Genomic DNA, 16254 nt, shown 5'->3' on the forward strand with positions numbered 1-16254 from the left:
TGATAAAACATCTACGTTAAAGATGAAAAGTTTCTCTACTGTGAGGGTCACTCAGAGAGGTTCACAGCGTTACATGAAGAGAAGAGGGAGGAGGGAGTTAGAGGTGACCCAAATGAGATGAGGTGGAATCAATAGTGGAGAGAGTGGGCTAGCCAGTAGTCACTTCCTTATGTGCACTCCACAACTGGACCGCTCAGAGATGTTCATGGAGTTATACAGGGAAGAGAAGAAGGAGGCAGGAGACAGAGGTGGCCAGAAGTATAAAAGGGGGAAATGAAAAGGAGGGAGACAGATCCAGCCAGTAATCAGTTCCTTAAGTGTTCTCCACCGTCTGGAACACACAGAAATTCACAGAGTTGGGTAGAGTAGAGAGGGGTTAGGGAGGAGATACAGGTGACCTGGTGGAGAAAATGGAGAGTCCAAAGGGAGAGAGAGCAGTCAAGCCAGTAATCTCGTACACTAGTGAAAAATGGGTCCTGAAGATTGGGTTCTTAAAGGTATAAAATTGGTAACAAATACATAAAAACAAAAATTAGAAATCTAGAGTAGAGTTTGGAATTTCAAATATGCGATGTTAATGAAAAGAAGAAGGAAAAGAAAGAGAGAAAAAACGAACAAAGAAAAACAAACAAGGTCATGAAAGTAATAAAGAAACTACAGGTACAAAATTGATAATTAATACCAAAAAGCAAAAATTAAAAATCTAGAGTAGAGTTTAGAATTTCAAAAATACAACGTTAAAAAAAAAAAAAAAAAGAAGAAGAAGAAGAAAAATAAAGAGAGAAAACAAACAAACCAACAAAAACAATGTCGCAAAAATTATAAAGAAAATACAGGTACAAAATTGATATCAAATACCAAAAAGCATAAATTAAAAATCTTGAGTAGAGTTTGGAATTGCAGATATACGATGTTATATAAAAGAAGAGAAAGAAACAGAGGAAAAAAAAAGTCACAGAAATTATGAAAAAAACTATAGGTACAAAATTGATAACATATATCAGAAGGCTAAAATTAAAAATCTAGAGTAGAGTTTGGAATTTCAAAAATACAATGTTAAAGAAAAGAAGAAAAAGAAAAAAGAAAAAAAAAAAACCACGGTCAAAAAATTATAAAATATATATATGAAGTTTGCTGAAGAAGAAAAAAAAAAAATAGGGTCTTTTTTTTTTTTTTGCAAAGTAATAGTTATAAAAGTGAAAATTAAAGGACAATAGAGGACTTAAAAAAAATTTTTTTTTTTAATTAAAAAAAAAAAAGGAAAGATTGATCGTAAAAATAGTAAAAATATATCTAGGTCTTTCTCTGGTTTTGTTGTGAGTATTGTGGGTTCAGTTCATTTTTGGCAGTTCCTTAGTCCGACTTATATTTCTCAAGATCTATAGTCCCCTTCCTATGTAATCCGTAGTAACCACAGGGTTTTAATCTATGGCCTGTAGCTTCCAAGGCGTTTCCCTCTGTTATAGCTTCTTCTGTTTGCTGGTCTCTTCAGTGTCTGGTTCCCGCCCTGACACAAAGGGGACGGTTGAGGACACTATTTTTTTTTTTTTTTTTTTAATTTAGGCTCACTTGTTCAGCCGCGCTGTGGTGAGGGAGGGAGGGATGCTGCAAACAGATAACACTGGCGTGCGCTCGCAGTGCCTCAGCCACACTGGGTCTGCCCCCGCTCACGGCGCGTGTAGCCTCCCTGCCCACACTGCTTGGGCTCTAGGTTGTTCCACCGGGAACAATCAGAGGCCGGCCCTGGGCTGAGCTCCCAGGTCCAAGCCGCTCAGGTTCAGGCACTCGGGTAGTCCTCAGAGGCGCAGACTCGGTTGGGCCTGCGTTTTGTGTTCTTCCCAGATCCAAGCAGCTCAGGTGATGTGTTTGGCGCGCGCCAATGCTGCGACTTATCGCCTCCCCGCCACTCGGTTATCTGGGTGTAAAACCGGCGCACCTTCTCAGGCAGATGTTGACCGTCCAGACCCCCAAGAAGTTTTAGTTAGCAAAGAAGCCTGCTTACAGTTTTATAGATAGTGTCTCTCTGGGGCTGCGATGTCCCCCTTCCGGCTCTGGCTGCCTGTCACCGGAGGGGGAAGGTCTGCAGCCGGCTATCTCTGTTCAGTCCTTTGTTCTGTGCGCGGGCCTGGCGGTGTCTTAGGTTAGGGCTGGCTTTTCGCGTGGTAGATATCCCACAGTCTGGTTTGCTAGCCCAAATTATTTCGCTCAGATAGCGCTCAGGACATTCGGCCGGATTCTTACTCTAAGGGACACAGCCCGCGCCGCACTTCCCTGCCCAGCCCCCGCTTGCTAATGCCGTGTGCAGGCGTCTGCGCTGCTTCTCCGCTGGGGGAGTTACCGTAGGGCTCACAATCCGCGATTTTTAATTGTTTATTTTTTTTTCCCCTCCCTTTTATGTTGCCCTCTGTGCTTCCAAAGCTCGGCACAGATTCGGCAGTGAGAGGGTTTCCTGGTGTTTGGAAACTTCTCTCTTTTTAAGACTCCCTTCCCGGGACGGAACTCCGTCCCTCCCTCTTTTGTCTCTTTTTTTGTCTTTTATATTTTTTCCTACCTCCTTTCGAAGAGTTGGGCTGCTTTTCTGGGTGCCTGATGTCCTCTGCCGGCATTCAGAAGTTGTTTTGTGGAATTTACTCCACGTTTAAATGCTCTTTTGATGAATTTGTGGGGGAGAAAGTGTTCTCCCCGTCCTACTCCTCCGCCATCTTGGCTCCTCCTCGTGAATGTATTTTATTAAACCCACAAATGAATCAAGATTAATATAATTCTTTGGTTAGATTTTAAAGTTTCTTGTAGTAAAAGTGGACAGTGAATTAAAAGTTACTAGTGTGTTTGACAGATGAGAAGAAGCAGGTGATTTGCAAGTGATTAATTAATAGTGTATTCTTTGGTGCAATTTCAATATATGGTAATTTGAAATTATGGAATTTATTAACTTGAGTTTTCATCTTTCTAAAGTTCTGTGATTGGGAAATACGCCACTTGTGGCCCAGTGACTGTGTTCTTGGAATGTCCCTCTCTTCTCAACCAAGTACCGTTAGTGTGGGCGGAAGATTTTAATAGAGAATTGTCAAAACTGTCTTTTCTCTAGATTTAAAGACGTTTCTCTGAGGATGTATATTAGAGGTTGTGACTTGAATGCGCTTCCTGTGTCTTAGGCGCCCTCTCTCCCCCACCTTCTGGGATACTCAGCGCCACTCATTTCTGACCTTTCCTTGTCTTCAGTGAATGTGTTTTCTGTCTTTGTGTAATATGTTTCATGTATAATTATCTCCTAGTTTCATTGAAGATAGAATTTGTATTTGCTTCTTGTTTCCTTTATTGTTTGGGGGATGATTTTAGGGAGCCTGGATGGTGGTGGAAATGTTTTTATTCTATCAGGAGTATTGTGATTGAGAGTAACATGAGTGAGTTGACTTAGATTGGATGTTTCGGAAGGATACATGTAGAGAAATGATAAGCTAAGAAATGCAAATGAGTTTAGCCTCAAGATTTCAAGGTCGAAAAAAAACCACGAGTGAAAGCCCGTAGACCAGGAAGCTTGTGTACACTGGGCCAGTTAGAAGAAGGCCAATGAGGGTGAAAGGAAGATGGCCCAAGATGTGGTTGAGATAGAAGGCGAGGCCAGGTCACCTAGGGATTGTAAACATTCACTAAATAAGCAGAAAGCCTTGCGTTGGACACTGATAAACCCTGGAAGACACACTCTGTCCTTCAGAAGCTTGTAGTCTAGTTGGGGAGATAATCCATTTATATGAATATTAGAAAGTTTATATCATGTGACATTGATAGGTAATAAGTGATCTGTAGGGAGTTTTTGCTAATAGAAATGGGGGAAGGAAGACTCACTTTTGCTTGGGGTTCTTGTGGAGGGTGTCTCGAGGGAGATGCAATTTGATCTGAGCTTTTCCTGTGTGAGTAGGGTGTGAACAAATAGAGTTGTTAGAGGGAGTGGCTTTACCTGAATGCAGGCTTGTGGGATGCAGGAAGACACTGGCTCGCTGGAGAGGTGGGACCTTCTAAGGGAGTCGCGTGGGAGGTGATGCTTGACCTATAGCTCGGATGCACTGGTGCTCTGCACCGTGTCCCTGATAGAAGTACTGAAATATAACTTGTCGAATGCCTAACGTTGGCTTTCCCATTGTAAACACAGAGCTGCACAAATAATCCAGTGTAACTTCTCACTCCTTCTTCAACATCCTCATCAGACGCTTTCCTGTTCTCTCTCCAGATACCTCCACTAACGGCGAGCTGGCTGTTTAACACAGTGCTGATTACTCTTCTGTTAAAGAGCTCTCCCTTGTTTTCTTCTTAACTTTCTTCCATAGATCCTACCTGAGGTGGCATCCTGTCATCTTTTAGTCTTCCCTGGTCCAGGCTACATATTTCTATTCTTTGATTTATTCTTTCACTGGTATCATTTTTAAACCCCCTCTACATCCAAATACTATTCTCCAGAAAACTTTATCAATGATGCTTTAAAGTTTATTCTTCACAATTGAATGTAGTATTCCAGTTTTTGAGGAAACGATGACTAGGGCTTTTAATTGTCCATCTTAACGTTAGCCAGATAAGTAGAGATTGATAAGCTTCCTCTATGAATCTTGTCAATGTCTGAATTTTTAGTCAGGTCAGCTTTATTCCTGACGTGAAAAAGACTGACAGTGGGGGAGGGGAGACAAAGAAAAACGAATGATCGTCACACGGATTGTTGTTTGGTTGCTGGTACTGCCAGCTTAAGTCCAGAGAGGAAACAATATCATTACGTACTATGGCCGTATTAGAATAAACTCTTTGTGATGTAACACAGCCGTTACAGAGTGGATTGGAGAGGGATCTTATTAAAACAGATTCCAGATGTCGCAAATTGTAAGAGTTTCAGAAACTTAAATCTTTAAAATTAATAGAGTCAATGAGATCTGGATGTCATGTTTGATTTTGGTAGTTGATAGCAGTAATTGATTTGTAACTCATCATGCTGGTATAGCTTGTTTTACACCCAACACAGTACTGTTTGGCTTATTTTTGGACTCAAAATTCATTTTTGTCATGGTCATAAGTTTTAATAAAAATTTCCAAATTTATATAAAGTTGTCACTAAGTTTCTTCTTCTTATTGTGGCAGTCTAAGATTAGGACTATAATTCAGTTTAATTTTATGGTGTACTTTATTATTAAAAAGAAAAGTGAGGATAAGTCCCTAACCCAGGCCAGTAAAAAGAAGGAGGTGAGTGGCTTATTCATAGAAATAGTTCTATCCAAAATATATAATCAAATCATTTGCTGTTTCCCAAGCCACCCTCTTTCTAAAAAACGTATCTGCGTATGTTGCTTCACCTGGGCTGTTAACATCTTAGTGACTAGACCGCATTTGGGGAACAGTAATTGTATGCAAGATTCATCAATGGTCACTGAAAAAAGCTACAGTGGGAAAACTAGTAATGTTGCAGTGGAAAGGTGGATACACGTGTAACATGATCAGAGCTACCATCATCAGTAGTGAGATCTGGATATCATCATGTGCCTTCTGGCATTTTTTAAAAATTGAAATGTCGATTTACAATATTTCAGGTGTACAGCCAAGTAATTCTTTTCCATTATAGGCTATTAACAAGATTCTGAATATAGTTCCCTGTACTGTGCAGTAGAACCGTGTTGTTTATTTTGTATATAGTAATGTATGTTTGTTGGAGAAGGGAGTGGCAACCCACTCCAGTATTCTTGCCTGGAGAATCCCATGGACAGAGGAGTCTGGCGGGCTATAGTCCATAGGGTCGCATAGAGTTGGACACAACTGAAGTGATTTAGCAGTGTTTATTTGTTAATCCCAGATTTCCTATTTGTACACCCCTCTTCACTTTTGGTAACCACAGTTTGTTATCTGTGCCTGTGAGTCTATTTCTGTTTTGGAAATACACTCATTTGTGTCATTTTTAAAGATTCCACATATAAGTGATACCATATGATATTTGTCTTTCTCCTTCTGACTTAGTTCACTCAGTATGAGAGTCTCCAGGTCCACCCATGTTGCTGCACATGGCATTATTTAATTCTCTTTTATGGCTGAGTAATAGTCCATTGTATATATGTACCACATCTTCTTTATCCATTCATCTGTTGATGGACATTTAGGTTGCTTCCATATGTTGGCTATTGGAAATAGCGCTGCTGGGAACATGGGGTGCATGTATCTTTTCAGATTAGAGTTTTTCTCGTGTCTGGTTATATGCCCAGGAGTGGGATTGCTGGATCATATTTTAGTTTTTAAGGAACCTCCATACTGTCCTCCATAGTGATGGCCTTCTGTTATTGATGTACTTAGAAGGGCTTCTGTGGTGCCTGCCACAATGCCTAACCTGAATTTAGTCTGGAGGAAGCATTAGACAGACCTGTAGTGAGCACATTCTACAGAATAACTGCCTGGTACCTCAGGTGTCAGGGTTATGAGAGACACACCGCCCCCAGTTGGAGGAGGCATGGCAACTCCATGAATGTGTGATCCTGAACCAGAAAAAGGACATCAATGAGGGCAGTTGGGAAGAAATTTATATGAGGTTTGCTCTAGATTATTTCATAAATCTTGTGTTGATGGTTAATTACCTGGTTTTGATCACTGTTACTGCAGTTTTAATAAGACGTTATCATTTGGGGGATAGGGTGAAGGGTACACAGGAGTTCTTTGTAGTATTTTTGGAACTTTTTGTAAGTGAATTTAACAACAACAAAAACTCAGAAATTCAGACTCTCATCCTTCTACTTTATGCCATCTCTCTGGTCAAGGGACTGGTTTTCTTTGCTTCCTAAATCTCCACTGTGATCTGGATAGCTGAGGTTTCTAAATAAGGGATTTTGAAGTAGTGAGGCATTGCCTTATCGGATTGCAGCTACAAGTTGAAAGGTTTTGTTTAATTAATTAATTTGCTTATTTATTTTTGTACAGAGCTGTAATTACAGCTTTGGGTTTCCAGTGACTCCAGGTTATTTGAGCGTTGCTGTTTGTAGCCACCAGGAGCCATAGCTGGAAACTTAGCTCTGTAATTAATTTACTGGTTTGTTTCTCTTTTTATTATCATGTTCTGGATTCAGGTTAGTCCCACAGATTCTTCTGCTGTGTGTCATATACTGTTGAATTCCGTATTTGTCAATTGTCTTTTAGGAAGAGCTGGTTTTTGTATAAAAATATTTTACCTAAAATGGAAATATCACACTGAACATCTTATTTTTCCTCCCAGCAAAGATGGTCTGGAGTTTTTATAAATATAATGAATAAGTAAACTTACACCGGCATAAGCACCACATGGTGGCCTTTTATTGGGTAATAATTAGAGTGGAGGAAATTAATACATTGGGAAATGTTTCTGTTACCAGGAGCAGTTGTTAATGTATGAGTCACAGATTCTTAAGTCTAGGAGAAACTTGACCAGGCTGTTTTGACCAGTGTGGTGGAAGAAGAAAACATGGACTTGGGAATCGGAAGACCTACTTTCGAATCCCAGATCTGTCACTGATTATTATTGTGACTTGGACAGGGCATTTAACTCTACGGAGCCTTCAGTTTCTCATCTGTAAAACTGGAATGATAATAGCACCTTTCAAAGTTACTGTGAAGATTCAGTGAAGTAGCTTGCAGCATATTGCAAAAAAGTTCCTTTTTGGGCCAACCCAATACTTGACCTCACACAGGCATCTTATATATGCTGGTGCTGTTCTTACCTTCAACTGGGTTTATAACTGGGCCTTCTGAAATGGATGAGATTCTGCTTTGTTTATAAAGACCTACAAAAAGGTGGTAGCGTATGTCAGTCACCTCTGCTGGTGTTTCCCATCTTTTTGTTGGGAAGTTTCCCCAATATCTCTTATCCCAGACGAATTATTTTCTATTATGTGCTAGTCACATTGGCTGTTACTCCAAAATCTGTTAGACAGGCATCACTCATTTGCTGCTTTCCTTGACGTTTTAGTGTTCAGACCTGAAATTTTTCCATACAAACGAATATTTAATTTAAAAGGAAATCTTATGCAACAAAGGCACAAGATGTCCAGACAATTGAAAGGAAGTGTTTCTGTGCACCATTTTCTTTCAAGTTGCAGGTCTGACTTGGCTTTTTGATTCTCTGAAAGACTAGTTATTCCTCTGGTTGTGGAGTGAACATCATTGTTTTTATGAGTTAACATGGAAATGTTTAGGGCTGAAGGGGCATGTCTGTACCTTACCCTCAGGTGTGTGTGTGTGTGTGTGTGTGTGTGTGTGTGCATCTCTGCACAAGAGCGGGAAGAAGGACGGGAGAACAACATGGCGGCTGTGACTGTGTTAGCAGTTGGTGAGCTTGGGTGAGGGGAGCTCTTTGTGCCTTTCTTACAGCTTTTCTCTAAGGTGGTTGTTGTTGTGTAGTCTGTAAGTTGTGTCCAACATTTTTGTGATCGCATGGACTGCAGCCCACCAGGCTCCTCTGTCCATGGGATTTCCCAGGCAAGAATACTGGAGTGGGTTGCCATTCCCTTCTCCAGGGGATCATCTGCACCCAGGGATGGAACCTGAGTCTCCTGCATCTTCCACGTTGGCAGCTGGGTTCTTTACCACTGAGTCACCAGGGAAGCCCTGCTCTGAGTTTAACTACCTCAAAATTATACTGGTTTAAGTTATATTCTTATTCTCTGAGGAGATGTAAGCCAGTGGCATTTTCAGAGGAAGGGAGGTTGGAGGCACCTGAGTCAGCATAGAGGAATAAGTAGTAAATGAGTAATTCGGTTAGTAGTCACTCACTGGCAAAAAATTAGTTCCTTTAACCTTTTTTTCCTTAGAACAGAACTTTTTTTGTAGAAGGTCCTCTATAGAGAGAGTAAGCTGTTGCTTTATCAGAGCAAAGGAAACTACTTGGAAGTGGAATCAGATGCTAAGAAGTAAAGAATATTTTTATATTTACAAGTCATAGACAAGGATGAGCAAAATGTAGAAGGCAGAAATATTAGGACTTTAAAAATTATCTAGTGCTCAGACAGTCTTTCTTCTACCTGAAAGATACAAGTTAGTTCTCTGTAATTAGCATTCTATCTTACAAGTTAGTAGACATTAATTATCCTTTATTTCAAGTTGCTGTTTGATTTCAAAGTTAATATTTTGTGTTCTTAATAAATATCAAATAAATATTTATTATAATTTTACCCTTCAAAAGGCATCTTCTAACTAACAAATATTTTTAAACTCTTTTCTTTCATGTCAATGATGACACCTCTTTTGGGAACTCAGAAGCCAACCAAAGGTAAGAGATTTGGTTCATTACGGGATGCTTGTTCGAGTTGTATGTGTGTATTTTTTTGTACTGGTATTTTCTTCTGAAAAATAAAAAATATTCTCTGTCACTTTTAAAATGAAAAAAATAACGCAAGCCGTCAGCCTATTCATAAATCCAAAGCCCTTTATTGGCGTAAGAAGGACTGGAGGTTTATGGAAAAGCTGTTTTTGTACTTTGACCAACTCTGGCCAGTCTCCTGGCAACTACAACACAGATTCCTTTTGTGCCCTGCTGGTCACCACAGATTGGCTGGGAACTTCTCGTTCCAAACTGCGGTCAGAACCAATACTAGGCAGACTCATCCATGGTGCTCCTGGGACAGCCGGGGACACACTCTCAGGCCAACAGAAACCTGCCCTGGCCCGCAGCTTCCTCAGCGAAACGTGCTTTCATCCTAGCTTTGAGCCCAGATTCTCAAGAAACTTCGGTTCCCGTGTCTCTTAGGAATGCGGTTGTGCCAGAGTAGGGACAAGGACTATGTTTTTGTATTGATCATTTTTGGGAACTTTCCAGGAAATTTATAGTTTTATCTACCTTCTTGGAGTTTTGTTTTAGAATCTGTGGTGGAACAGTAATTCCATTTAATATTACTGTTGCTGAAGTGTGTATAGACTTGGCTATTGGGACTCTGAATGAATAAAAAAAAAGTTTAATATGGCACTGACTTCTTTATACATAACAGAACTAATTTTATCAGTTTTATCTTTTGTGTGAAAAGATGGCTGGCTTATCTTTGTTTTCTTTTTTTTCTGATGGAGCAGAGGCTGGATATTGCAGTAATGATGTGAAGAAACATTACGTGACTGTTTTAAAAATATTCATGTTTTATTTAATTCAACTCGATCTTACTGTTTAGAGAAAATGTGTTGATGTCAAAGATGTGGAAGGGCCAACACTACATTCTTAACAGTGGTTCCCTCTAAGGAGAAATATGTTTGGTGAATGGGAGACCTTTATTCTTTATGCTTCTGTGTTATTTGCCTTGCTATAATGAATGTGTGTTTCTTCTCTGTTACTTGAAAAGAAATTTTTTAAAAAAATAAGGAAAAAAATGTTTATTTAGGGGGAAAAAGGGGAGCTTGTCTGCTTTAGGAAATCCATGGCTGGAAGATACCTGTAATAATTTAGAAAACAGCTGAAAGTTAAAGAGGACCATTCAGTGTTGTTAGTAAACAAGACCTTAACATTCCTAGTTCCCGCCTTTGTACCAGGCTCTGGCGCCTTCCTGTTACTGGGGAGAAGAGCTCAGCCACTCTGTGATGAAGGGCCTGGTGTGAAGCAGCGTGGGTCCTAAGTCGCTCAGTTGTGTCTGACTCTTTATGACCTTATGGACTGTAGCCCTCCAGGCTCCTCTGTCCATGGAATTCTCCAGGCAAGAATGCTGGAGTGGGTTGCCATGCCCTCCTCCAGGGGATCTTCCCAACCCAGGCATTGAACCCGTGGTTCTGAAGTCTCCTGCAGGCGGGTTCTTGACCACTAGTGCCACCTGGGAAGCCCAGGTGGGGAGCAGACATGGGCTCCAAGGCTGAGTTCAGCCGCCAGCTCCCCACATCTGTTAGCTGCTAGGCCCTTGACTTCTTTGTATCCTAGGGGCTCCTGTGTAATACTAGCTGTTGCCATTACTTCTCTACTGGAATTGAGAATAATTGTTAAAGAAATCCCTAAATTTAAAAAAGAAAAGAAAAACCTGTAGTAATAGGGAGAAGAGAGCAATGTAGAGTCTGGTCTCTTGAGAAGTGCACTCATATGGATGGTTCAAGTATGAGCTAAGCTTATAAGCAAGCAAAGACTTGGGATGGTCTCTATTTAACATTGGTAAGAGCAGAATCAATAAAAGTGATAAGAAACGAGAGCTGAAAGCTGCAGCAGAAGAAACTTAATCTGAGCTTCACATTGTATTTAATCTCACCCTGCTGACAGATGTACTTTGAAAAGCAACTCCCACCGGAAGTTTTGATCCACAGTCCTTTGGGACCATCTTCCTTCTTCTTTCTTTCCTCTCCCTATTGTTGTTCAGTTGCAAAATTGTCTCTGACTCTGTGACCCCATGGACTGCAGCATGCCAGGCTTCTCTGTCCTCTGCTGTCTCCCACAGTTGCTCGACATGAGTCGATTGAATCAGTGATGCCATCTGACCATCTCATGCTCTGTTGCCCACCTCTCCTCCTGCCCTCAGTCTTTCCCAGCATCAAGGTCTTTTCCAATGAGGCAGCTCTTCACTTCAGGTGGCCAAAGTATTGGAGCTTCAGCTTCAGCATCAGTCCTTCCAATGAATAAGTCAGGGTTGATTTCCTTTAGGAATGACAGGTTTATTGCCTTGCAGTCCAAGGGACTCTCAAGAATCTTCTCCAGCACCACAGTTCAAAAGCATCAATTCTTCGGTGCTCATTTTTCTTTATGGTCCAACTCCCACATCCATATATGACTACTGGAAAAACTATAGCTTTGACTAGATGGACCTTTGTTGGCAAAGTGATGTTTCTTTGTTGGCAAAGTGATGTCTCTGCTAAGTTTGTCATAGCTTTTCTTCCAAGGAGGAAGCATCTTTTAATTTAATGGCTGCAATCACCATCTGCAGTGATTTTGGAGCCCAAGAAAATAAAAACTGTCACTGTTTCCACTTTTTCCCCATCTTTTTGCCATGAGGTCATGGGATCGGATGCCATGATCTTAGTTTTTTTGAATGTTGAGTTTTTAAGCCAGCTTTTTCACTCTCCTCTTTCACCCTTATCAAGAAACTCTTTAGTTCCTCTTCATTTTCTGCCAGTGGGGTGGTATCATCTATATATCTGAGCTTGTTGATATTTCTCCTGACAGTCTTGATTCCCACTTGTGCTTCATCCAGCCCGGCATTTCACATGATGTACTCTACCTATACGTTAAATTAGCAGGGTGACAGTAGACAGCCTTGATGTACTCCTCTCCCTGTTGGGGAATTGCTGACATAGTGAGCCTTGACTGCTGATAGACACATGATTAGCTCTGGGGAAATGTTGAGGATTAGTAATGTACAACATAGTGCTGAGGCTGGGTGGTAGTGCTGGTCTCCACGCCTCCCACCTCTCTGGGGGTGTTGTCAGATACTAAACTTCCGTAACCCTTTTTATCCTTGCTTCGGCATCACCGTCCCACCCCAGGGAACAAATGCCTGGTGTCACTGTTTTGCACAGATGTGGGTGTTCTGATCCTTCCTTGCGCTAAAGGTGTTTCTAGCCAGTCATCTAGTTGGTTGCCCCCAGGGCCGTGACCACTCATCTAACTTTCCCCTGTCATCCTCCCGGAGCTGCTCTCAGCTTTGCAGCCATCTCCTCCTGCAGTTATTTGCCCTGTGCTCTCCCCATGGTCCCCACCCAACTCTACCTGCCATCCGTCTCATTGCAGCTGTGTTTCAGGGTTTCTCAATTTCTGGTCCACATATCGGCGAGCAGTCTGACTTTCAAAAACTTGCTCTCCTTGTCTCCTTTCTTTCCCTTTTTGGCTCTTTCCCTCACTCCCGCCATCATTTTGAATTAATTTCAGGTGGAGGTGGATATAGGCATGCATACTTCATTTACCAACCTAATCTAATTTCCTTATTTAAAAAACTTAACTCTTAGATTTAGGGTCCAGACAGCCTTGTGAGTTCACATAGAAACATTCTTCTGCCAACTCCAAACTCAGATCAGGGACAGATAACATATTTAAAAATATTAAAAATCATGTCCTTGTATTCAGAAACAACATATGTCACTTCGAGGGCTTGCAGAAGGCTGGGACTGAATTAGTGTGTTTACTGGGCCTTGAGATCAGACCCAGGTCCTCTGAGGTGCAGCCCTTGCAGACTAGAGGGGACCCTGATGTGTGGTTGAGGACCTGAGAAGTTCATCCATGTGAAAACTGATTTGGGTGAGGCTCCATCATGAAAGAAGGCTTAAAAAAGGCTTTTGGCCACCAGATTATATCAAATCAGTCGCTCATTCATGTCTGACTCTTTGCAACCCCATGAATCGCAGCACGCCAGGCCTCCCTGTCCATCACCAACTCCCGGAGTTCACTGAGACTCACGTCCATCGAGTCAGTGATGCCATCCAGCCATCTCATCCTCTGTTGTCCCCTTCTCCGCCTGCCCCCAATCCCTCCCAGCATCAGAGTCTTTTCCAATGAGTCAACTCTTTGCATGAGGTGGCCAAAGTACTGGAGTTTCAGCTTTAGCATCATTCCTTCCTAAGAAATCCTAGGGCTGATCTCCTTCAGAATGGACTGGTTGGATCTCCTTGCAGTCCAAGGGACTCTCAAGAGTCTTCTCCAACACCACAGTTCAAAAGCATCAATTCTTCGGTGCTCAGCCTTCTTCATGGTCCAACTCTCACATCCATACATGACCACAGGAAAAACCATAGCCTTGACTAGACGAACCTTTGTTGGCAAAGGAATGTCTCTGCTTTTGAATATGCTATCTAGGTTGGTCATAACTTTCCTTCCAAGGAGTGAGCGTCTTTTAATTTCATGGCTGCACTCACCATCTGTAGTGATTTTGGAGCCCAGAAAAATAAAGTCTGACACTGTTTCCACTGTTTCCCTATCTATTTCCCATGAAGTGGTGGGACCGGATGCCATGATCTTAGTTTTCTGAATGTTGAGTTTTAAGCCAACTTTTTCACTCTCCACTTTCACTTTCATCAAGAGGCTTTTGAGTTCCTCTTCACTTTCTGCCATAAGGGTGGTGTCATCTGCATATCTGAGGTTATTGATATTTTTCCCGGCAATCTTGATTCCAGCTTGTGTTTCTTCCAGTCCAGCATTTCTCATGATGTACTCTGCATATAATTTAAATAAACAGGGTGACAATATACAGCCTTGACCACCACTGAGCTAATTGGGCTTCCCTGGTGGTTCAGATGGTAAAGAATCTGTCTTCAATGCAAAATACCCGGGTTCCATCTCTGAATTGGAAAGATCCCCTGGAGAAGGGAATGGCAACCCAGTGCAGTATTCCTCCCTGGAGAATTCCATGGACAGAGGAGCCTGGTGGGCTACAGTCCATGGGGTCACAGAGTTGGACATGACTGGCCATGCACACATAGGCATACTGAGCTAATTTCTGTATAAATAGGAGGGAATAGAGACACTGGGCTTTGAAAAGACCCAGACCTGGGCTTCAGTAGCTAGGAGTGGCAGTGTAAAGGTGGCCAAAGGAAGGGGAAAGGAACAGGCAATCACGTAAACCATAAAACAAGCTCCCAATTCAGATGTGCTTGCAAACTAACTTATAAAGCCAAGAGGAAAACTGTCATCAGGAAGTGAGGCAGCACACTCAAAGTGGAAGGGTTTGAAAGGCAAACTGAAATGAATTGAAAAGGAATTACCCTTAAAACTTTTTAAAGACTAAATTATTGAACATGAAATCCAAAAAATTTTAATCAGTGAAAAATACTTAAAAGATCGCTTTAAAAAAGAGCATATTTTAGAAAGTAATAAGCATAAAAGGTCAAGGCAAAGCATTTGTGGTATCTCACAAAGTAGCATTATGTATTACCAGTATTTCCATTGTATAGTCTTCCTACTTTTTATATGTGTCAAGTATTGTACAAAAGTGGGATCATGGTCCAGACTTTTTCATGTGCTGTGCTTAGTTGCTCAGTGGTGCTTCACTCTTGGCGACCCCGTGGACTGTAATCGTGCAGGCTCCTCTGTCCATGGGATTCTCCAGGCAAGAATACTGAGGTTGGTTATCATGCCCTCCTCCAGGAGAACTTCCCAACTCAGGAATCAAACCCAGGTCTCCTGCATCCCAAGTGGATTCTTGACTGTCTGAGCCACCAGGGAAGCCCCTCCTCTATGTTCTTAAAGCTACATAGTATGTTGACTATGGGTGTGTTATAGTTTATTTAAAGAATCTGCATTTTCAGTATGCTGTGATAATCATCTTTACATTTTTTTTGTTTTCTCTGAAGAATAGTAAGACTGTAGAGAATACATAAAAACAAAAGAAAACAAAGATATCAGTAATCTTACCACACAGTAATGAACTTTATATGTGTAACTCTGTGTGTTTAATAGCCATCATATTATACATATTGCTTTGTAACCTCCTCCCTTTTCACATCGCATTGTAAAGAGTTTTCCATGTGAATTCAAGATCTATATTATGTACAGGGTGCTTTGTCTTTGTAAGACTGTCCTGTAAATAACTAACCTCCATTGTAAGACAGGGAGTTGTTTTTATTCCAGTATTATGAACCATGTTATCAGAGTTATACCATTGTTATAACATCATGAGTACGTTACAGTTTTCTTAAAAAATATTTTAATTGATGGGTTTACAGTATGGGTTTACTTCCTGTCATATGTCAATATGAATTAACCATAGGTGCACGCATGTCCGTTCCCTCTTGAGTCTCCCTCCAGCCTCCCACCCATTCCCACCCCTCTAGGTTGTTCGAGAGCCCCAGTGTGAGTTCCCTGAGTCATGCAGCACATTCCCATTGGCTACATTTTGTTTTTAACACATACTTCATTATTTTTATTTTCAACAGGTATTTGCATATGATCACTGTTTTTGGTCTATGGATGAATCTGTCAGAGACAAGTATGCAGGTAAGAGTCCAGCATCCTGTAAACTACTGATAATATAGACAGGTGTTTTAACATGTTTTCTATACAGTTTCATAGTGGTATAATTTTAGCAACTGTGCAGCGACCTTCCTGCAGTCTTTGCTGTTAGAGTGCTTACCTAATTGGGAAATGGGAGATTACAGCGCGCTGCTGGTGATGTAAGATGGTAAAGGCAGATGAGCGGGGTTCACCGTCGAGGTTTTCTTAAACGAATGCCGGGCCGCACGTGGGACCATAGCATGCAGTAGCCACGTCGCTTCCCTTAGATGTTGGTGATGTGGTCAAGAGAGGCAGCTTGGTGAAATGAAAGAACTCTAGCCGAGAAGGAAAGGAAACCCTGAGTTTAATCCAAGCTCCAGTCCTGATTGTCT

The 16254-nt window shown here is 41.4% G+C and overlaps 1 protein-coding gene across 3 annotated transcripts in view; it reads left to right on the plus strand.

Annotated features, from left to right (window-relative positions):
• KIF13B (kinesin family member 13B) overlaps positions 1–16254 on the plus strand; it is a 220415-nt gene that overhangs the window by 75316 nt on the left and 128845 nt on the right. For all 3 annotated transcript variants that reach the window (XM_055577726.1, XM_055577727.1, XM_055577728.1), the window contains 2 exons: positions 9244–9256; positions 15805–15865. In XM_055577726.1, coding sequence (XP_055433701.1) covers positions 9244–9256; positions 15805–15865 — 74 coding nt within the window. The remainder of the gene's footprint in view (positions 1–9243; positions 9257–15804; positions 15866–16254) is intronic.

Source organism: Bubalus kerabau, chromosome 4 (assembly GCF_029407905.1).
Source record: "Bubalus kerabau isolate K-KA32 ecotype Philippines breed swamp buffalo chromosome 4, PCC_UOA_SB_1v2, whole genome shotgun sequence".
NCBI classification, from domain to species: Eukaryota; Metazoa; Chordata; class Mammalia; order Artiodactyla; family Bovidae; genus Bubalus; species Bubalus kerabau.